Below are 22,999 nucleotides of genomic sequence, written 5' to 3' on the forward strand. Positions count from 1 at the left end.
TGAGAAAATCTTAGCTACATAAGAATAGCCTGTAAGCCACCAAAGAGAATACTAGACATAATAAGTTTAATAAATCTTTATTAAGTCTTAAAGTATCAAAGAAAGGCATTGTCTAAAACAAAGTAAGGCCAATATACCATAATTGTTGCCAACTGCATTATCATGAGAGAGAGAGACAAAGACAGAGACAGAGAATATCAATTCTCAATTCTGAACCACTTAATTCTAGTAATGCTTAAGATAATTACATGGTATTGGGATGAGGCTAGAATCATCCTCATGTAGTTACAGTTCACCTTAATCATAATCCAAAGTGTAGAAATTGTGGAACTCATTAATCAAAACATGGGGCATTTACCAAGATAAGAAAGCATAGCATAGGTATCAACTTAATCATAATCCAAAGTGTAGAAATTGTGGAACTCATTAATCAAAACATGGGGCATTTACCGAGATAAGAAAGCATAGCATAGGTATCAACTTGGGATTGGGACAATCTAATCATTGTAAGGATTTAAAAAATATGTAAATGAATCAATTTGAACTACATATAAATTGAAGGTAGAAACCAAGAAGGTAGAACTCTAAGAGAAATACTCAAATATTGAAAGAATGGGGTTAATAGATTTAAACTAAACTTAGAGTACTTCATACAAAAACCTTAAAACATTTGATCACCTCATAATTCACAATGGGAGACCTCTAAGGAATGTGTTGATATGTTGATTCCACTAGAACTTCTTACATGATGTCCGACCACATAAGAATTAGAAACTTCAAATTAATAATACCTAAGGACTTTCAATTGATTCCCATAGCTTAAAGTAACTAATTCTTAAGCCAAGGTAGACCTTATAACACCCAAGAACCAAGAAAGAATTAATTAGCTGAAATATGTTTAAGAACCAAAGAAACACCAACTTAATAAACTAAACAATTAGAAAAGTATTAAAACCTTAAATTAGATAAGGTCTTAAATACCTAATTCAACAAAATACTTTATGCAACTTAGATTAGCATAGTCTAGAGATTAAAAGGAACATTAAGACAATAGGCCTATTTTTCTTATTTTAGGATGAGTGTGCTAGAGCCTAGACAAATAGATTGCAAGTTTAATTCAATCATTTACACCCTCAAGAAATATCCATACTATACTTAATACTAGATTTGATACCAAATGCTATTATTGAGTTTAAAATTTTGCTTATTGAAAACTCAATATTGCTTATTGAACCTTAAGATTGTATCATAACTCGCAAAAGAATTAACTGTGATTCCTTTACTAGTTAACATTCAAAAATGGTTGTAAAGCATGTTTGGAGTTGTCTTCGAAGGACTGCTTTTGAAGGTTATATTAAGGCTTGGTTGCCATTGTTCTTAGTTGTTCCTTATGACATCTCGCTTCTTCAGAGCTTTGGTTTCACACCACTTCGTCACATAGTCCGTACAAACCAAAATGTATCAGTTCTTCTTCCTTCTGGTTGAGCAAAATCAAAGGCAAGGCCGGCTCTGAAAGTTGAAGAGGCACATACACGAGTAGGTCAATACGAGCAATACATTAGAATCAATAAGGAGAGTGTTTCAGGCATTAGAAGAACTCTCTCTCTCTCTCTCTCTCTCTCTCTCTCTCTCTCTCTCTCTCTCTCTCTCTCTCTCTCTCTCTCTCTCTCTCTCTCTCTCTCTCTCTCTCTCTCGTGATGAAAATTGGTAGAACTTTATTAGCTTCCTCAAAAACAAAATCTTCAAGTGTTCCTTCTTATCCCAATCAATCACACATCACTATATGTCCTTATGGTGCATGGGAAGCCAATGAATCTTAGCTAATTTCCATGGGTTCCAACTAAGATATGATAATGGAGTCATCATGTGCTCAACATCTTAGGGCATTGGAAGACCCAATTCTAGATAATGGATGTGAATCCAAAGAGGACCAAGTATAATCCCAAGAATAATTACATACACCAAGAAGGATTCTATATCTAGTGATGAGATATCTACTTCAAATGAGAAAGTTGCGACAATAGTCTTTAACAAAAGAACTATTTGAAAGTCATGTTTTCATTCTTTTTGTATATGTGCTTAAAGAATGTTCTAAGACCCAATGTAAAAGGTTACTGAAAGGAAGTTGCTTTTAGATGTTCTCATAGTTTTGGTAGTATATTTGCTTAGATAACTAAATATGAACTCGATATGTGCATAGAAAGTGGATGGATGTTACCCTCAGCAAGTCAATTGTATGGCTAAGGGGGGCTTGGTTAATCATGTAACTTTTTGAACAAGTAGTGATAGTCTAGTAGTTAGGATAGGACTTTAGACCCTTGGAAATGAAAGAGGTGGTCGAGTATTGGTCCTTGAGGTCATGGAAGTAACTGTCACTTTCCATGAACCAAGTGCAAGTTGATCTACATTCCAAACTAATCCCTTGCTTGAAGGATACATCATTTTCTGAAATGGAATTGCATAGGATGACCGATGTTGTTTGTAGGTTAGATCCATGCCACACAAACACTACAAGGTAATTCAAGAGCCGATACAATTCCCAAGAGCTATTGCAAGATAGATGGAGGCAAACCAGCTGGTTCCTTAGAGCTACCAACAGATCCATTTCTCAGTCCAAATGGATCTGTCACAGAGAGCGGATGCTAATACTCTTTCTTGTTGTCGATTTGGCATGTACCAGAGATGACTTTGCTAATCTTGAGATATTTCTGAATGTCTACGATGTTGTGGATTTGCTCTGCATGCCTCAAAATCCCCCTCCATGTACAAGAGCAGCAGCAATTGAAGCGTCCTCTTCCTTCTGTACCATTTGAAAGCCTCCCCCGATCAAGCCCATGAAGTTAGGAATGCTGCTAAGCTCCTGCCACAGCTCATTGAATCCATAAACATTGGCTCATTGAATCCAGCTTCTCCCCTTCCCATTCTACACTCCGCACCAGCAGACTACAATTTGAGGCATTGCGCTTGATCATCGGGTTCCTGCCTGCTCTCTCATCACTGTCATGCATCCGGATTCTCCCCCAGGAACACACCCACCCGCCTCCCCACAAACAAACATAACAAATGAAATCTTTACACGGAATTGTTTTTGTCCACCACTACAAGAGCGCAGCTTGTGCTCTTGAATAAGTACAATATGATCCATTTCCATAGTAAACATCTTTTGGAGTCTCCATTCACAACTTTCACGTCGAAAGTTTGCTACTTTAAGCTCCCTTGGTACTAACATCATCCACGTTGTAGATATGTTCAATGTCCCACATGTGTAAGGTGCCACCAATGATTCATGGTGCTCTAAGTTACAAGGCTGCTTATGAAGAGGTGAAGCGATGTGTAAGCCAAAATATTGGTTGGGTCCTAACTTGTCTATCAAGTGAGGTCTTTGTAAACGAATAGCAAAAGGTCACCTTTGTGGGTTTAGCTTTTAGGTTAGACAGAGTAGTTAAGCTAGTAACAACTCAAAGCATACTGCATTAAGTTGTAGAGTGTGAGAGTTATCAAGGACCCCTATTTGGGGGTCTAGGGGCAGCAAAAGCAACCCTTGACAAGGGATCTTAGGGGGCTAATCAAACTACTTCCCCAAGCTATTCCTCCAAAACCATCCTTAACCTATCTTTCACCCAATCAAAGTTCTTCCAACTAGCCTTAAACTCTTCACCTATCATCTGTTTGGATCACCATCTAACCTTCACAATAAAAGTACACAGATGAATAGAGCCATCTTTGTATCAATTTGTTTGGATTTTAACAAGTTTATATTCTTTTCATATTTGTTGTGTATTCCCTATTTACTCAAATTCTATTCGCTATGTTGTGTAATTTTTAAACCTTAAACCACCAGTTGATCTTGTCATTCACTTTACCCTTACCTTCAAATACTTGGTACATGCTACAAACCAATCAACACATCTAACACTTTGTTGCTAGCTATACCATCCTATTGTTGTCATTTGGATCTCACATCAATGCATAGATACTCCTTGCCTAGCTGCTCTAATGATGTTCTATTAAGGTTCACAAAGGAGCTTACATAAACTTCTTTTAGGAATAGACCTTTAAGTTTTTTTTTCAAGGATGGCCTTTCACTTGTACTTGGCAAGGATTCAAGGACCCTTTTTCCTACAACATTCTTTCCTTTATTGTGTTTAATTGTGGTCCAACCTGTATCATCCTCCTCTTGTTGTACTCCTCTTGCCTTGCTAGTAACATTTGCTCTATCCTTAATGACCTTACCGCACATAGTCTTACTACCATTCTGGTCCCCTTCATCACCTACTTTATTATTTTGTGGGCATTCTTTGTAATAGTGCCAAACAACTCCAAGCCAACCTAAGTCTAAGGCTTCCAAAATGAGATATGTCCAACTCCACATTGTCCGACTTGGCTACCCTTGTGTCCCACAAGAAGCGTACTTGATTACGAAATAGACTTGCACGAAATGGGATATACAATGGTTTGCCTAGCTCTTTTGCATTTTCAAGTAATATATTCCAAATAAAAGCCTATGAGCTCAAGGAGCTCCACCCACACATGTCAATCATTTTAATACTCTCTCTCCTTATTTCAACAAGTTGCCGTTCCACACCATTGAGAATTACGTCAAACCAAGTTGCTACTTCCATGGGCTTGTATTTAATTTGTGGAACACGCTTTGTATTGCCTTCATTCGACAACATTCTTTAGGCTCGTATATTTATTTCATCACTCACTTATGTTTGTTGAGCGAGTCACAAGTATTCACACTCCCTTCACTAATCTCCTAACCGAGGTGATATGCGAGCTTATTTCCTTGCTCACTTTCCTTCATTATGATCCTATCAATGCCCTTGTAATTTGATGTATCCCATGGAGTTGTGTTTGAGTGTTGTATTGCTCAATACCTCTTTTCAGAGAGGTTCAAAGAGGATATTGGATTGCTCCAACCCATGAAGCAGCCCTACGTCCATCACTATGTGACCAAGTGATTGTGTACACATGAAGGCAAAGAGAAGGAATGGTTTGCCATGGTGTCACATTTGGCAAGAAAGATATGGAAGATGTGTTGCTACTCTATGTGATGGCAATCTTGGTTATGCCTACAATAGCACAAGATCATGTGAAGGTATACATATCTAGTTCACTTGGACCCACCACAGTTTAAATGAATAGTTCTTCTCACCTCTAGTGATGTTGCATGCCCTCACAAGCTCCTACGCCAAAAGGGGCAAGTGTGAGGGTTTTTACCTTTTGGGCTCAATAAATTTGACCTATCATCAAGCCTATATGTTCAAGCAACTCCAAAACTTGGATAGCGTGTTCAATGCGAAGTTCGTGGCATGGCATGCAACATGATGTGCTCATATGGTCTCACATGTGGATGCTTTAATAGATGAATCTTGGTGTCTAAGTGAGCTATTCGTGGAGTTTGTTGGATTAGTATCAAATGAAGTGCGCATTGCTAGAGTATCCATGGTGCATCTCTTTCGTGGTTCTTGCATCTTTCATTATTCTGCTGCTCATTTTTCTCTTCTAACTAATCTCAGAGCCAATTAAATGACTAATAGCAGTTTGGCACAACTCTAAAAGGTGTAAATTGATGAAACTAATGGCTCGCTTTGACATCATAAATTTTTTTACGTGAATTTGTGGATTCTGGGCTGATTACATTGGTGATGATCGCACATGTTCCACCTTGATTGTAAAGTTTCAATATGGATAAGCTCATATTACAGTCTGTTGATTATAAAATGTCAACATGGATATGGCCTCTATTGACTTCAGTAATCAATCTGATTCCCTTTTCTTCACAAAGCTGATACAAAGTGCCATGTATATCCAGAAGCTCCAAACTGCACATGGGAGCTGCTAACCACTCAAATAAGATGTGCACATGATTTCAAACATCGGACCGAACAGCAACAATAGGTCAGACAGACCATAAACAAATACTTGTGCTTGCCACCTTGTGTTTAGGCAAATCCATTGTAGATGTCCTTCCAGTTGCTTTGACAATCCTCATTACAAGCTTGCAACATTGATTCGTGCACACAGCTGTTCAGTCACCCAAAGTTGCAGTGGTTTTCTGAAAATGTTAGGGAACTCAAGTATATCACCTCAGTGGAATTTCCTATTAACTTGTCAATACGCAATCACCTGCTGGCCACCAAAATTATTGAATAAGTGCTGCAAGTCCTGACACTATTGATGCCTTTACCGAAGGAGAGACACAATTCTCCCCCAAGTATACATCAAATAATGCAGACACCAAGGGTGCAGATACTATTGAAGCTTCCACTGTTTCAGGAATCATAGTTCCTCCTGAAACAGCAACCTGTTGATATTTGCAAGTAAACTTAATTAGGAAGACAACATACAACAGTAAATGGATATCAAATCCACTGCATAATGTCATGAAATTATAACAACAACCACATTCTCTGCTACATGAGATAACAAGAATTTACAGAAGTAAACACTCAATTCTATATATTCCATGCATGAAAATGCATGTTAAATCTCAAAGTTTCATGTGAAACAGTTTAAGACAGACAAACAGCATACCTGAAAGCTTAAATAATTTTAATAATGACAACTAGATGTATTAGGAAGTTTATTTAGAGGTACTGTTATTAGGCGGAAGAATTCAGAGTCCACCTGAAGCTTAAATGGCTGTATCCATGACAGGTATATTGATGTCCCTTGTTTCAATGATCTGCCACGAAAGACCTCTCCAAAGGCATCCAATGCTTCCTGGCCTGCAGTTCCGGCATTTGCTGCCTCTAGCCGTGGTTTCAAAGCTTCATCTAGAGCCCTCCAAAATGTTGGCCCATCAACATCCCTGACTAATACAATTCGGATTGCTTTGTCCACGGGAGCTGCATTGAGGATAATTATGTTAATATCTGATTATGTCATTAAGTGCCTCACCTATAAATAAGACATTGTTTGATCAGCAAAACTTGTTTTACACCCATCAACAGAATGAGGACTCAAGAACACCAAAACATGTTTGGTTTGTTGATTTCAAGCACAGTTTAGAGCAACAGAGCTGAAAGGAAAAAGTGCAGGGCTTAGAGAGTATAAGGGATCCGAACACCCATTGAAGACACTGCCCCCCTATTGAGCTTAAGAATGCATTTACAAACTGATTAGCTCTTTAAAACAGCCCCTAAACATGCGTATTACCAAACTGTCCTAGAGAGCATCTATGTCCCATAAGCCACACCCTAATTTGGGAGGATCCGCATCTATAAATAGAAGCTTCCCTTCCACTCAGCCCATCTCACTATTCCAGGTTCTTCATCGGCTGGCACCTTCTTCACACTGCTGTCTACACCGCTCCTTGGTAGATACCTCAATTTGTGGTGCTGTCAATTTGTGACCAGCTCCAGGTGATCAGTCATCTCAGCCTAGATGCTTGTGTTTGCTGCTGGTGATGACTCAGCCTGTTTGCACAGTCTACCAGCCATCACCATGAGTTTTTGGGCCTCCAAACATCTATGTTTGCTCCACAAAGCGTCTCCACTATCTCTTGTGCAGCTGTCAGCTGTCACCAGCCATCCATGGGCAGCCACAAGGCTGCATTTTGCAGTCTCAGCTGTCACTTCTTCCTCATCAATTTCAGCCTGCTGCCCACTTTTCTCCAAGCTGCCACTGCCTTGATCAGCCTGATCCAGACATGCAGATCTGCGTTTGCAACTGCTGATCACATTTGGAGGCTATCTACTGTGTTTTGTAATCCATTTAGAGTACGATACTCTTCAGCCCATCCTTCATAGACATGAGAGTTCAAGGTTTTATATTCACTCTGCATAGTGTGTTTACTGTATTGAGCATTGTATCTATTCATTATTCATTCTTCTTCCATGGTCATTGCCTTTGAGTTGCTCTTCACCTTTGAGCCCTACTATCCTATCATTGTGATTTGTCACACAATTTGTGTTTATCTTCTATGTTGGGGTATTTCTTTACATGGTATCAAAGCCAAATGCTCATTGAAGAAACCTAAGCATGAATTGGAAAACTCGACATCAGGGAGAGGTAAGAACTCCGAAGGAAAGATGACTTCAAACACTTCATCACCCCTTCACTCTCCAAGTCAACCTATGTCAAGGACCAATCAGGAGTGGGCCTCTCAGCTTACTCTGCATTGATTATTTACCCTTATAGATTCAATGCACAAGCCTAATGTTTTGCAAGAAGGACAAAACCTTCATATGGGACTAGCCATCCTATTGGAGAGACACACATGGAATACAAACCTTCATATACTTCTCCTTCCACTCCAATATGACGTATACAAGTTTTTACTTTTGCTTCTGCTCCTTGTTCCTACTTCCATGCAAGATGTTGATAATATTCAAGATGAAGGAAATCTTCAATCTATTCACACAAATTTAAGCCCTAAAGAGGACAGATACTTGTATGTAAACATAAGAAGAGATGCATATAAGAAAAAATCAAGTAATCCTTCAAGTTTTGTTTCTCATAGTCAAAGTCTGAAGTTGATCCATCATTATCTACTTTTCAGCTTCAACAAAATCATTAATCTCCAGTCACATCTATATACGTTACACCACAATTTCTAATCCCACCCATCCCAACCTTCTCTTCGGCAGCACACATCTACATTTACACCATTTTACACATCACCATTCACTGTTCCACCTGTCCAGCCACTCACCACACTAGGGGATCTTCAAACACAGGCACATCCTTTTCCTTTAGGTCATATGCTTTTGCAAGTGATATCCCACCCCCCCATGCATCTCAAGCCCCGCCTTACACTCCCATCTCCTAGGTGACTACAAGGTTTGCCAGCATGTCACTGCTTGGTGGGCCACTCTATACCTTTTTGGCATTAGAACCACACACCAGTCAATCACCTCCTTTAGGACACACATCTAGAGTCACCATGCCACACACTCCAATGGCACATGTAACAACTAGTTACCCCCACATCTATCCTATACAAACCACCTATCTGCCCATCTTATACAACCGTCCATCCATCTACATTAGGCAAGCATGCATTTATGGATAAAACTCATTTTAATGGATCTAACTTTACAACTTGGTCTAATTTGATGTAGGATGTCTTGGATTCCCAAAGCTTGTGGAAACTTGTTCAGCATAGGAATCCACCCCCATTGATTCCCATATGAAGTAGTTTGCTCTTGGAAGAGCAAAAATACCCTAACTATAGTCAAGTTGATAAAGGATCTTATGCCCAAATTTCACTCCCAACTACAACACTTTGATCTTGGATTTGAGCATTAGGCACATCTAGCTGACTACTACATAGTTCACAATCATACTTGACTTATCAACTTCGACCATGAGCTCCAAGAGTTCAAGATCACTTAGAGAGACAATTTGGCTATCAAGTTGGCTGCATATCGATGCTTGCTTGCTGAATTCGCCACAACTAGTTTTACCAAGTTAACCGATGATTAAGTCACTTTGTTCATGAACAAGCTACCAAACGAATATTTCAATTTTATTCAGCAAGTTATCTCACAACCCTAGTTATGCACCTTCTACGAGTTTGGATATTAATTTTGCTTTTCACGGATGCACATGAAGTCTATATTATGCTAGGAAACTCCTCCTCAAGCATACATCCCATAGACACACAATTGCTTCCATTATCTATCACCACCTACACCACATTTTGGACTCCTGCGTCCATGATGACCTGTTGCATATGCTCCCAAATGAAAGCTCCCGTGATGGTAAGACCTAAGGTAGAGGCATCGATGGCCTTAATGAACATGGTGCCTTTACATGAAGACACCAAAACATTGTAAACATTCCTTCAGTGCATATCTGACCATCCATCGCATAATATTGTGCATCCATATTTCACCCATGTCTCCTTCAAGGGCTCCAATTGAGCATAGGCCTTCCCACTCATACCCTATGTGGCTCACTGCCCTGATTGTCTTCTTCCATTGATGTGTAGTGGCCACATTGAAAGGAATCGCACACCGAATAAATAAGTGTGTGAGTTTCCTACTTGCCTCCACAATTGCCCTCCTTTGAAGTCTTGCATGGATACTTGCACCATGCAAGTATCCCCTTTGTGCACCACCACTAGAAGATGGCAACAGGATCCTTTTTGCACTTGGACCCAATACAAATATGGATGTACTTCTTTTTTATGGGCCACTAGCACCTCCAATTTGGCTAGCGCCACTAGATCCACTAGCCTCTCCTTGCCCTACTTGTGCTTCATCAGCCCGATGTGGTGTCGGATGAGGGGATTCATCCTCTTCTAGCTCAATACCCATACGCTTTCGGTGCTCCAAGTGGTCTTTCACGCACGTTACGCTCCTCAATTTCTCCAATCGACAATAGTTGCACTGCCACTTCTTTGATCTGTTGAAGCCCTCATATCCCTTGATTGGAGTGGCATGCCTCCAATATGGATGTGGTGCCATGATATGATGATTAGCCTTTAGGTAATGGATAATGGGAAGAAGAAGAAGAAAAAGAAAAAGAAGAAGAAGAAGAAGAAGAGGAGGAAGAGGAAGAGGAAGAAGAAAAAGAAGAAGAAGAAGAAGAAGAAGAGGAGGAGGAGGAGGAGGAGGAGGAGGCGGCGGCGGCAAGAGCGGAAGTGTGCAGCGGGACTCAGGAGCTGGAGTGAACGCACTGCCACCTGCTAGGACTTGGATTCTCTGAACCGAACTCAAATCACGAATCCGGCATGTTGGATAACCAGCCCCGAAATGGACCGCAAGATTGCAAAACAGCGGTTTGCCATTTCCATTCCGGTCTGAAACGGCCGGTCTGTCTCAGGGCTGTCGAAACAAGGTTTCAAGATAGTATGCTATGGAGACCACCTAGCATCGAAAAGAAGTCGCCCTAGTCAACAGAGACCGGCCAGTATGAGAACACAACAAATAAATAAATTTGTCCACCTGTAAACGGGCCTGTAAACGGGCTGCCCAATAGAGAACAAGTACCACCTAGCCTGCAAATGTGCCACCTAGGAGGACCGATGACCTGCCTGCACAAAATGCAGAGATATAAGGGCTGCCTGCACCAAAACACAAGTAATGCAAGGCCTAGTTTTGCAACACGTGTCAGGGGCTACCTGCAGAAAACGCAGGTCTATTGTGGTGTTGCCCAGCCACCAGTAGAATAACCAACCGGCCTGTTTGAAGCCGCCCGTGTGCAATAATGGTGCCATCTAGCCTCGTAGAGGCCGCCCAGGAGCAAAACATAAATCTACCCTAGTAAATGCAACCTAAAAAAAAGGGCAAGAAACAGGCCACCCTGCCTTGTTTGACTCCAAGCACAAGGTCTATAGCACGTGGGGATGATGCCTGGCAAGTTTTGTCGAGGACAGCACACTCCTCTTTGAGATCTCCGGCTCCCACATGTGGCTCTAATAACATGTGAGAGTGCACAATGGAAAGAGCAAAGTGAACAGGGAGAAAAGAAGGAGACAAGGAGAGAATGCAGGAGAGAGAAGAAACAATGCGACTGCAATGGCTGAAGGTACAAGGCTGCAACAATCAGCTCCAACACACAACTCTATGCATTAGTGTCGGCACCAGATAGTAGCAAGGGGATGAGAGAATGAGGAGGACTAGCTAGTCACGAAGGATCAATGATGGATAATGGATAATGAAAGTGGGAGGGCAAGCTACCTATATATAGGCGAAAAAGAGGAAAAAGCCTAAATGTGTTCAAACCCCCTAAAAATTAGCTCAAAGTGCACAAAAAGAAATGCACTAATATGCCCTCCATCTAAAGTATCTAAAACACATAACAAGCAAATACAATGTAAAGCTCCTAATGTCCTCATCTAACTCAAACTAAGGCTCGCAGGTAGGAGATGACTACACAAGACGCACATGACTACTAACAATGCTTACTTCTCCTTCCATCGTTCAGTGGTAAGAGGGGGCGGTATTCTTCTCTTAGTGCTTATAAGATTTTAGTCATTCTCTTGGGGAGAGAGGGATTGCTTACTTCTCCGTCCACCATCTGATGGTGAGAGAGAGCGGTATTCTTCTCTTGGCACTTACACGGCCTTGGTCATTGCTACCTTGTGTCATCGTTTGTTTGTGTGTTGAAGTGAATAATTCTATTGCGGGGGTATTGTCCAAGTGATACCCTTTGCATAGCATTTTGCTTAAGAATATGACATTTTGTATCACCCATGCATTGGCATTGTGTTCTTGTAAGCATGTATCTATGCATATTTATCCCTTTTCTTACATCAAAGAGAGGTCAACTTGGATCCAACATATTCACCGCAGCTCACATGGTAGTCTCTATGGTAGTGTTCTCCCTATGGCAGCATCTGGCACATAGCCCCCATATTTTTCTTGTCACCAACACCCATGGGTAGTTGATGTGACAACTTTTTGTTTTGTGATGTTGGATTTGCCTATCCCTTACTCCCCCCCCCCCCCCCCCAAAAAAATCCATACTTAAAAGAACAAAAACAAACAAACTAAAAAGTTCAATGCGATTTCATTGCCTTTGCAGTCTCGATAGGCCACTAGGCAAGCGATGAGCACCTTTTGTACGATGCCTTGGTCTCTCTAAGGCATCCCTTTGGGATCTCCAAGTAAGATTACCATCACCTCTATAGTATTGGTAGGCTATAGTTACCTTTGTATGACATACAGACAAGATTGTACCATACAATACGGTACCTATCCGTAAAGACTCTTACATAAAAACTCACCTATTTTGGCTGCCACATCTAGGCACATTCCTACATTTGCACAACGTCTCTGACTGCGTGTTTTCCAACCCTTAGTTGCCTATGTAGCACTTTGGAGTCTTCCTATGCCTTGGATGCCACATTTCACAACCTAGCCCTTCGGATTCCAAGCTCCAAGCTCCAAGCTCCAACCCACTTTTGACTATTTGAGGGCCTTAGATGCTCTTGGGCCTCTCTTCTTCCACCTTGGATCCCTCTCTTCTTCCACACTCTTCTCTAGCCTATAAAAGGTGCTCCTCCCCTCCATCCTTCCACACCAAATCAACAAGCATTCTCAAGCCACTCTCCCTTCAAGCAAGTTATCAATCTATCAAACCTATCCCACCCGCTCTCTCTCTCTAACTTTCAAGCCTCTCACTCTCCCTCTCTCTCAAGGCTCAAGTCTCTCATTATCCCTCCCTCTCTCAAGCCTCTCTCTCAAGCCTCTCTCTCACTCTCCTCTCCCCCACCCAGGTCTCAAACTTCCAACTTCCAAGCTTGAAGCCTCAGCCCTACATCGCCATCATGACTCGTGAGAAGCACGAGGCCTTCACTTTGCACACCATCCATATGGAGACACAAAGAAGTCCAACTCCCACCATTGGACATACAAGTATTGCGGAAAGTGCTATACAAGTGGAGCAACCCGACTTCTCCAACATCTTTCCAAGATTAGGGGGGGCAAGTTACTCCATACAAGGAAATCCCTAAAAGCATCACAGACAAGATTCTTCCCATTTGTGATTGTAGGTGGGCCCCTCAAATGATACAAGTCATTGCCGACAAAGCATCCAATTGTCAGTGTATGGGCCATTTGCTTGATGTCAAGTTTCCTACGATTGTATGGACTCCATGTGCAAGTCATTGTTTGAACTTACTCATGGAGGATATCGGGAAGCTCAAGTGGGTAAAGAGGGTGGTCCATTAAACTACATCAGTTGTCACCTTCTTCACAGTAAAGGTAAAGGTACTTGCAATATATCCCAAGCATAGTACACTTGAGTTAAAGAAACCTTCTTCAACTTGATTTGCTAACATGTGGTTATTGCTCGAGTGTCTTTATGAGGTGCAGTCCACTCTATGCCAAACAGTGGTCTCTACTCTATGGATTGAGTGGAATGAGCATAAGACAAAGTAGACCAAAGTCATGCAGCACTTGTGCCTCAATGAGCAATTCTGGCAAAAGGTCTATGCCATTGTTATTGTTGTGACTCCCTTCTCTAGGATGTTGCATATGAGTGATTGCTAGAGGTCCACCATGGGCCTTCTCGTTCACTTCTTTAGAGCGGCATTCTGAAGGCATGGGCTTGTATGGTGATCACAAAGCACAACATGTATATATTCAAATAGTAAAGAGGAGATGGGCATACATGTATAAGCCCATCCATGGTTTTGTAGCATTTATACATCCGGCCTACAAGTCGCCGGTGGTAATGAACAATGGAGAGCTCCGTTTAGACCAGCTTGTATTCTTGACTCATGCGGTCCCCGTGGATTACCACAATGGAGTGCTAGAGAAGCTAGGATACTCTGCAAATCAAAGGGGGCATGTAGCATTTGTTTCTCCCACTTGTTGGAGGAGAGAGTCACTTGTAAAGCCTCTCTTTTGGTGGCAACACACTAGAGACTCTTCAATCCTTAGCCATGAGAGTCCTTGCTTAGGATTGCTCTTCAGATATATGTGAGAGAAACTAAAGTGTCTATTCTCTCATTCACACGAAGATTCGCAATAATCGGCTTAGCATACAACAGTTAGAGCGGTTAGTCTATTGCCACACTAACTAACACATGATGAGGGCTACGATGAACATGAGTAGTCCACAACATGTAAACACTTAACCATAAAATTTAAATAATTCATAAATTCAAAATGATGATGGTGTGGGACAGCCCCATCTAGGCCTTTTATAGGACCAACTTGGTAATCTGACACTCTGGTGTGTGGATCTTAATCCTCGTTAACAACTAGACAGCTTGACTAAGCCGGTTTGGTACACCCAAATAGGTTATCTGCTCAATCAACATTTGCAATGCCCATAAAAGCTTTGTTGGTTATGCAATGTTATCTTGGCATGTGTTTTAACAAGCATTTTCCATTTACTGCCTTTGACCAACATACTTACTAGATCAAGCCTTGTTAATATTTAGTGATTTTTTTTTGTGGAAAAAAATTGCAGCTAATTATATTACTCAAAATATGTCTACAATGAAGTACATGTGCTCAATAGTGTAGCTGAAGCTGAAACAAAATCACAAAGCAATCATTTATACAAGCCTCTCAAGGCAATTTGGGGGGTGGGGGGTATGGGGACAAGAAGCCATGGAGGAGTACCCTGCCACCCAAGATTGCCTCGCCTACATCATGAAGGACAGGCCATGGCCACCCCAGGTGAGCAAAAAATAATGACAGCTCCTAAGGAGCTCAAGAATCACCCTACACCTAGTCCTAGTGGATGCAAAGGGAATGGAAGTCTAGAGCTCTACTAGGGTCATGCATATTGATAGGCACTCGCCACTAAAAATCATCTAACAGCGTGCCTTTCAAATGTGCCACCTTGCAAGACTCCCAATGATCTCCCACACCTCTAACTATTCTGTTGTGGGATCTAGCACCTCACAAATGGGCAATGCATCCAAGCTAACCATAGCACAAGAACCTGCCTGGATGATGAAAATCATGTCATGCATCTTAACCTTATACATAGTTGGCAGCCTTGGCTAATTGCCTACCAACAAAAATGCCCCCTAGGATATGTAGCCCAAGCTGGGCGAGAATACCGCAAGCTCCTCTCCACACCAATTGTGTTGCCTCGCATGGCTAGAGGCAATGCTTTAGATTTTCCAAGTGTAAAGGATGGGTGTAGAGAGCAATGGGAAGAAGGTTCCAACTGAAGAACCTATGATAATGAGATGGGTTGAGTGGAAGGGTAGTCTCCTATTTTGTAGATGTGGAAGAGCTAATTGATTTGTAATGCATTTTTTTAGTGCAATACCCCCTCTCAGACCCAAAATTGGTATCCAGGAGGTGTCAGAAGTATCTGCTGCTATAAGTTCTCTATAGAGCTCCGCAAAGATCATCTTCTCATCCACCTCTTGATATATACTCGGAAGAGTGTTGCCTGCCAGCTTAAATGTATCAACATTCACCAACACAATGCACATAAGATTGTAAATACTGTTGGGAACAAAGGGTCATTGTGCCTTTTATATGTGCACGGGTGTGAACACACCCTTAGCACATTGTACTTTCATACATATATCTATCTAAAACCTAAAGTGGTACACTCATCATTGTACCGAAAAACGTGTTCACTCTCTACTCTGCTCACTCGCACTCTCTCTATCTCTCTCACTGCACATAATGGTTGTCTGCCTCGATCTCAGTGCCTAATCAATTCCTTCAAACTGGTATCAAAGCGTAAGGTGCTGCAGACGGTCGTCAGTCAAGCTGAGGCAGTCGTGAGCTGCAGAAAGCAGACAGGCTGTGGAGAGTGTGCGAGGGCCAGACTCTAGCTGTGCGCCAAGGCCACTCGTCATCAGGCGAATGTGGCGGAACGGTAGACGCGCTGACTTGAGGTGGCAGTGAGGCCACTCGTCCTCGGGCGAACGTGACATAATGGGTAGTGGGCAGCAGTCAACACGTGACAAACAGGCCTGACCGGGCGCGCAATGCGTGAGGGAACCAACGGGCAAGGACAGGCCTGACAGGGCGCGCGACGGTGATGGGACCAAAGGGCGAGCGCGCGATGGGGAGGCCTAATGGGTCAACGGACCCGTCATACGAAACTTTTTTTTTCAAAAAATCTTTTTCTCAAACTCTTTTCCCTAACCAAGGTTCGCACGTGCAAGCACAAAACATCAAATTTGTGCAATTTTGGCCCAGAAAGTTGGGGCTTTGCCAGACTGAGCACTGTTCGTGAAAAATTGAGGCATCTGCGTCCGAATTGCAGACATTGTGCACATTTGAATTGGGGATTTCGCCAAAATTGTTGAAATTTTGCTCATCTAAGTGAAATTTCTCGACATTTAGATTTGGGAAATTTGATGGATGACAAGCAAATTTGTCTCAGAAATTGCAGGAATTTGTGACATTTTGTCCCCGACATTTGGGGCTTTTCATGTACATGCACAAACTGGGCTGAAATTAACCCAATTTCTCGACATTGAGGCACATTGGACCCCGTGCAATTTGGGCAAAATTTGTGTAGCACTTGGTCATTTTATGTACATGCAGGTTGAATTCCGCGCAATTTGGACATCAACACTTGGTGAAATTTGGGGGGTTTGCTGAAATTGCTTTATTTTGGCAAAATTGGACAGTCCTGTGCATGACAGAGGAAATGCAGATGTGTGTTTGACGCTTTTGAGCACAAAATTTTGGGGCTTTTGACCGTTCGTGTCAAATTTTATGCCCGTGGATACACGTACAACAGAAATTGCAGCTGAAATTTTGGGATTTCTCATGTAATGTGATGGACATGCCCTTTGGAACAGCTGTAATCAGTTGGATAATGCTGTAGCACTTGGTTTGGTACTTCTAAAAACTGAATTACAAATCTGAAATCTGTACTTCTACGTGGTCATTTATTGCTGATTGGTACTTGTTTGTACCTTGGTCACTTGGGTGACAATTTGGGCCTGCATTTACTAGTTTTTGGTCACTTTTGAGCTGAAAACCATGGCTGGCAGCAATGACAGAAATAATTTGATGCATATAAAGAAGCTTGAAGGCGCACATAATTTTGCAGTGTGGCAAAAACAGTGCTACGATATCCTGTTACAAAGGAAGCAGGCAAAGCCGATCAAAACTAAAGGGGCAAAGCCTGCAGACATGGATCAGGAAGATTGGGATGAGTTGAATGAGCTTGCACGCTCAACCATAGAGCTATCGATTTTTGATGCCTCGCTCTTCAACACTGAAGGTTTGGATTTTGCATATGCTATATGGACTAGACTGGAAGAACTATATGCACATAAGAGCGCTGCAAGTAAAGTGTATAGGCTGAAAAAGCTTATGGATTTGCGTATGAAAGAAGGTACAGCAATGTCTACTCACTTGAGTGAGTTTAACTCCATTTTCAGCCAGTTGGTTGCCTTGAAGTTCATGATTGATGAGGAATTTAAGGCTACTTTCTTGCTTTGCACTCTACCAGAGAGTTGGGATACATTCAGGACTGCTATGAGCAATTCTAATGTGATCCTTTTGTATGCTGATGTAGAGAGTGCTCTACTTATGGAAGAGATGAATCGGCAGAACAATGCATCCAGTAAGTCTTCCAGTGCTTTGCATACTAGGGGCAGATCACAGCAAAAGGGAAAATATGATGGCAAGGAACGCAGTAAATCATGTGGCAAAGATGTTGAATGCCATCATTGTGGCAAGAAGAGTCACTTTAAATGTAACTGCTACAAATGGAAGAAAGAGAAAGGAAAAGGCAAGAAGACAGTTGATTGCAAGGAAGAGAAGAAGGAAAGTCAGCCTAAGAAGAGCACTGTAAAAATTGAAGAGATGAATGTAGTCACTCATGACAGTGACAGTGGGAGTGATGTACTCTTTGTCTCTTCACATTTTGGTGCACATGCTCTACTTGCAGATACAGATGATGACATGCATACCTAGATTCTTGATTCAGGTGCTTCCTTTCATGTCACCCCTCATCGTGAGTGGTTTTCCACATATATAGGGGATCGACATGGTGTTGTCCATCTTGGGAACAACTATGCATGTGAGATTGCAGGTATTCACAGTGTGCAGATACAGTTTCAGCATGGCTCTGTCTTTACACTTTAGCATGTACGGCATGTACCTCAGCTCAAAAAGAGCTTGATTAGCACAGGGCAGCTAGATGATGATGATTTTCATACCACCATTGGTGATGGAAAATGGAAGATCTTTGAGGGATCTAGGGTTATTGCCAGAGGTTGCAAGAGTAATACGTTGTATCCACTTCATGTATCTAGTGTGCGTGACCATGTTGTTGCCGCGACCGAGCAGCCAAGTGTTTCTTTGTGGCATGGCTGGTTGGGACACATGAGTCAAACAGGAATGAAATGTTTTCTCGTTTGGGTTACTTGCCTTGTCTTCACTGTGCTGATTTTGAGCACTGTGATCATTGTATTTATGGCAAATATGCACAAACTTCTCACAAAAAGTCTCTTTCTTTGAAATCTTCTTCTCTAGAGTTAGTACATTCGGATGTATGTCAAATGCCAGGATTATCTTTAGGGGGAAAGAAATATTTTGTCACCTTTGTCAATGATGCTACACGGAAAGTATGGGTTTATCCTATTCGTAGCAAGGATTAAGTGCTTGACAAGTTTAAAAAATTATTGGCGTTGGCTGAAAATCTGACAATGGTGGAAAATATGTATCCAAAGTCTTTCAAGCATTTTGTGTCACCAAAGGAATAAAAAGGGAGCTCACTGCCCCTCATAATCCACCCCAAAATGGAATTGCAGAGCGTATGAATCGGACCATACAGAATAAGGTCCATACGATGTTGTCTCATGCTGCATTACCCCATGGTTTTTGGGCAGAGGCTGTTATGACAGCCGTTCACTTGATTAATCAATCACCAAACAGGTCTTTGGGGAGGGGAGTTCCCCAAGAAGCGTGGTCGGGCAAGCCACCTTCACATACTCATCTGAAAGTGTTTGGCTGCAAGGCTTTTGTGCACATTCGTAAAGAAAAACACAGCAAACTTGAGCCAAAGTCCTGTAAATGCATTTTCCCAGGATATGGTGACGAGGGTGAAATGGGGTATAAATTGTGGGATCCCGAGAAAAGGAAAATAGTACGCAACAATGACGTTATCTTCCGGGAAAATCGCATGCACAAACAACCCAAAAAGACTGAGGAGGTCCGTAGGGTTGTATTCCGGGAAGAAATACCTTTTGGACAGCAAAATGTGCCCGCTGTACAACAGCAAATACCTGCTGTAAATGAACCTATAAATGCAGGAAATGATGCTGGAAATGATCAGCCAACTATTGCCCATGAAAATGAGCCATTACATGTGCAGGAACTGCCAGGACAGCAAGCTGTTAATGCTGATTTGCAAGCTGAAATGCTAGGACAGCATGCTGAAAATGGAAATTTGCAGAAACAACCCAAAAAGACTGAGGAGGTCCGTAGGGTTGTATTCCGGGAAGAAATACCTTTTGGACAGCAAAATGTGCCCGCTGTACAACAGCAAATACCTGCTGTAAATGAACCTATAAATGCAGGAAATGATGCTGGAAATGATCAGCCAACTATTGCCCATGAAAATGAGCCATTACATGTGCAGGAACTGCCAGGACAGCAAGCTGTTAATGCTGATTTGCAAGCTGAAATGCTAGGACAGCATGCTGAAAATGGAAATTTGCAGAAACAGCTAGCAAACAATGACCATTGGGTTAGGAGTCTAGGGCTACTAGACAACCTAACAGATTTGTTCCTGGTGCAATTAATGTGGCTGAGTATGTCATGTTGACAGACTGTGGTGAACCGTCTTGCTTCAAAGAAGCAATGGACAGACAGGACAGCAAGAAATGGTATAAAGGCATGCTGTCAGAAATGGAATCTCTTGACAAAAATGGCACTTGGGACTTGGTGCAGTTGCCTAAAGGACAGAAAACCCTTCCATGCAAATGGATTTACAAAATGAAGGTCACTTCTGGTTCCTCACCAAAGTACAAAGCAAGATTGGTTGCAAAGGGGTACAAGCAAGAGCATGGAATTGACTTTGATGAGATTTTCTCTCCTATAGTCAAGATGACTACATTGAGAACCATTTTGGGCTTGGTTGCAGTTGAGGATATGGAGCTCATACAGATGGATTGAAAAACTGTGTTTTTACATGGTGATTTGCATGAAGACATATATATGCAACAGCCTGAAGGATTTGTTGAACAAGGGAAAGAACAAATGGTATGTAAACTCAAAAGAAGTTTATATAGACTGAAACAAGCACCAAGAGAATGGTATCATAAGTTTGATGCATTCATGCAGTCCCAAGGCTTTCATAGAAGTCAAGTGGATCACTGCATGTACACCAAGAAGGCAGCAAATGGCAACCTGATTATCTTGGTTTTGTATGTTAATGACATGCTGATTGCTGGCAGGGATACTCATGCCTTGGATTCATTGAAGCAAAGTCTTCATGGCAGCTTTGACATGAAGAATCTGGGTGATGCAAATCACATTCTTGGCATGCGAATACTCAGAGATAGATCTAAAGGTTTGCTCTATCTATCTCAGCAGGAGTATATCTCCAAAGTTTTGCAGTGTTTCAATATGAAGGGGGGGAAAACAATTGGGGTTCTATTGCCTCCATATGTGAAACTCAGTGCAGAGGACAGCCCTACATCTGATGATGAGAAGGCTTAAATGGCCAAGATACCATATGCTTCAGCTATTGGCAGTCTGATGTATGCTATGGTTGCTACACGTCCTGACATTGCTTTTGCAGTGGGAGTGGTTAGCAGATACATGGCAACCCCTGGCAAGAAGCATTGGGATGCAGTGAAAGGTATTATGAGATACCTCAAAGGCACAAAGGAGTTGTGGATCTGCTTTGGAAAGCAGAAGGCATCTGTTGTTGGCTTTACGGATGTAGATTATGCTAGTCATGCAGACTGCAGGAAGTCCACTTCTGGGTATGTGTTTACTTTCACAGGAGGAGCGGTCTCTTAGATCTCCACGCTACAAAAGTGTGTTGCATTGTCTACTACAGAGGCAGAGTATATAGCTGCCACTGAGGCATGCAAGGAGGCTTTATGGCTTTCACGTCTGGTGGGAGAGCTTAGCATCACAGAGTTACATGTTCTCCATTGTGATAGTCAAAGTGCTATCATGCTAGCACGGAATCCTGTCTTTCATGCAAAGACAAAGCACATACAGGTGAAGTATCACTTCATTAGAGATGTACTTGACAGCAAGAGCATTGAGCTTGTCAAAGTGCATACAGATGATAATCTTGCACACCTTCTCACGAAGGGTCTTCCAGTAGAGCGGTTTGCTCAATGATGGAAGTTGGATAGATATATTTATTTCAGCTTTGTACATACTTAGACTTAGTTGATTCTTTTCTCCTCTTAAGGCACATTGCCTTTAGGTGAGAGGTTGTTGGGAATAAAGGGCCATCGTGCCTTTTATATGTGCACGGGTGTGAATACACCCTTAGCACATTGTACTTTCATACATATATCTATCTAAAACCTAAAGTGGTACACTCATCATTGTACCGAAAAACGTGTTCACTCTCTACTCTGCTCACTCGCACTCTCTCTGTCTCTCTCACTGCGCGTAATGACTGTCTGCCTCGATCTCAGTGCCTAATTGATTCCTTCAAATACTAAATTGTATTTTTGCAAGATTGTTGCTCTCTGAAATTTTTTCCCATTTGCAGCCTTTTTATTTTGGTAAACTCTTGCTTTCTGAATTCTTGCCCATTCAGAACTTTCTAAAATCGGTCAACTACAAATCTCTTCTTTGGGTTTGATTTGTTTGCTACCCTTCTGAGGGACAAACAAGCCAATTCGCTGGGATCGCCTCTGATCTTTCCTCTCCTAAGGTGAACTCTAGCTCTCTGAATTCTTGCCCATTCAGGACCTTTCTAGAATCAGTCAACTACAAACCTCTTCTTTGGGTTTGGTTTGTTTGCTAGCCTTCTGAGGGATAAACAAGCCAATTTGCTAGGATCGCCTCTGATCTTTGCTCTCCAAAGCACCTTCAAACGTCTATGCCCTCCAATTGCCTTAGCGAGAAGGTTGTCGAATCCAAATATGTACAATCATTTTATCCACCACCATTCCATCATATCCAACCCTACTGCCCCTTGCTCTAAGCAAAATGAGATCTCTGCCTAAGCATCTAGCACCCTTCATCTCCAATCAATAGGTTCCAGAAGATAGGCTTGTCTACCTCTCTCCATTAGAGCTTGTCCGAACCAAACCATTCTTGGTCTTGATTTTGGTCAAGAAGTATGTTGGGCAATGGCAGATACATGTTAAAGCACAGGCCAAGACAACATTGTGTGACCAATTACAACCATAAATGGACAGTGCAACATGTGGATCAAACAGATAACCCAATTCAAACCTCTATGCCCTCCAATTGGCTTAGCAAGAAGGCTGTCGAATCCAAATATGTACAATCATTTTATCCACCGCAATTCCATCATATCCAACCCTACTGCCCCTTGCTCTAAGCAACATGAGATCTCTGTCTAAGCATCTAGCACCCTTCATCTCTAATCAATAGGTTCCACAAGATAGGCTTGTCTACCTCTGTTCATTAGAGCTTGTCTGAAC

The 22,999-nt window shown here is 41.9% G+C and overlaps 1 protein-coding gene across 4 annotated transcripts in view; it reads right to left on the minus strand.

Moving 5' to 3' along the window:
• Window positions 1-1,234: 1,234 nt before the first annotated feature.
• Window positions 1,235-22,999, minus strand: part of FAP3 (Chalcone-flavanone isomerase family protein) — a 36,138-nt gene continuing 14,373 nt past the window's right edge. Inside the window, exons 4-6 of one of the 4 annotated variants that reach the window (XM_087671298.1) lie at window positions 6,634-6,854; window positions 6,133-6,310; window positions 5,563-6,030 (exon numbers count right to left, since the gene is read on the minus strand). In XM_087671298.1, coding sequence (XP_087527424.1) covers window positions 6,149-6,310; window positions 6,634-6,854 — 383 coding nt within the window. In that variant the 3' untranslated portion in view covers window positions 5,563-6,030; window positions 6,133-6,148. Of the gene's footprint in view, window positions 1,510-5,561; window positions 6,311-6,633; window positions 6,855-22,999 lie in introns of those variants that run through there. The other 3 variants (XM_087671306.1, XM_087671315.1, XM_087671289.1) reach the window with 3 other exon arrangements.

This window comes from Lygodium microphyllum, chromosome 3 (genome assembly GCF_053477565.2).
Source record: "Lygodium microphyllum isolate KBCC chromosome 3, Lygodium_microphyllum_v1.1.10, whole genome shotgun sequence".
Lineage (NCBI taxonomy): Eukaryota > Viridiplantae > Streptophyta > Polypodiopsida > Schizaeales > Lygodiaceae > Lygodium > Lygodium microphyllum.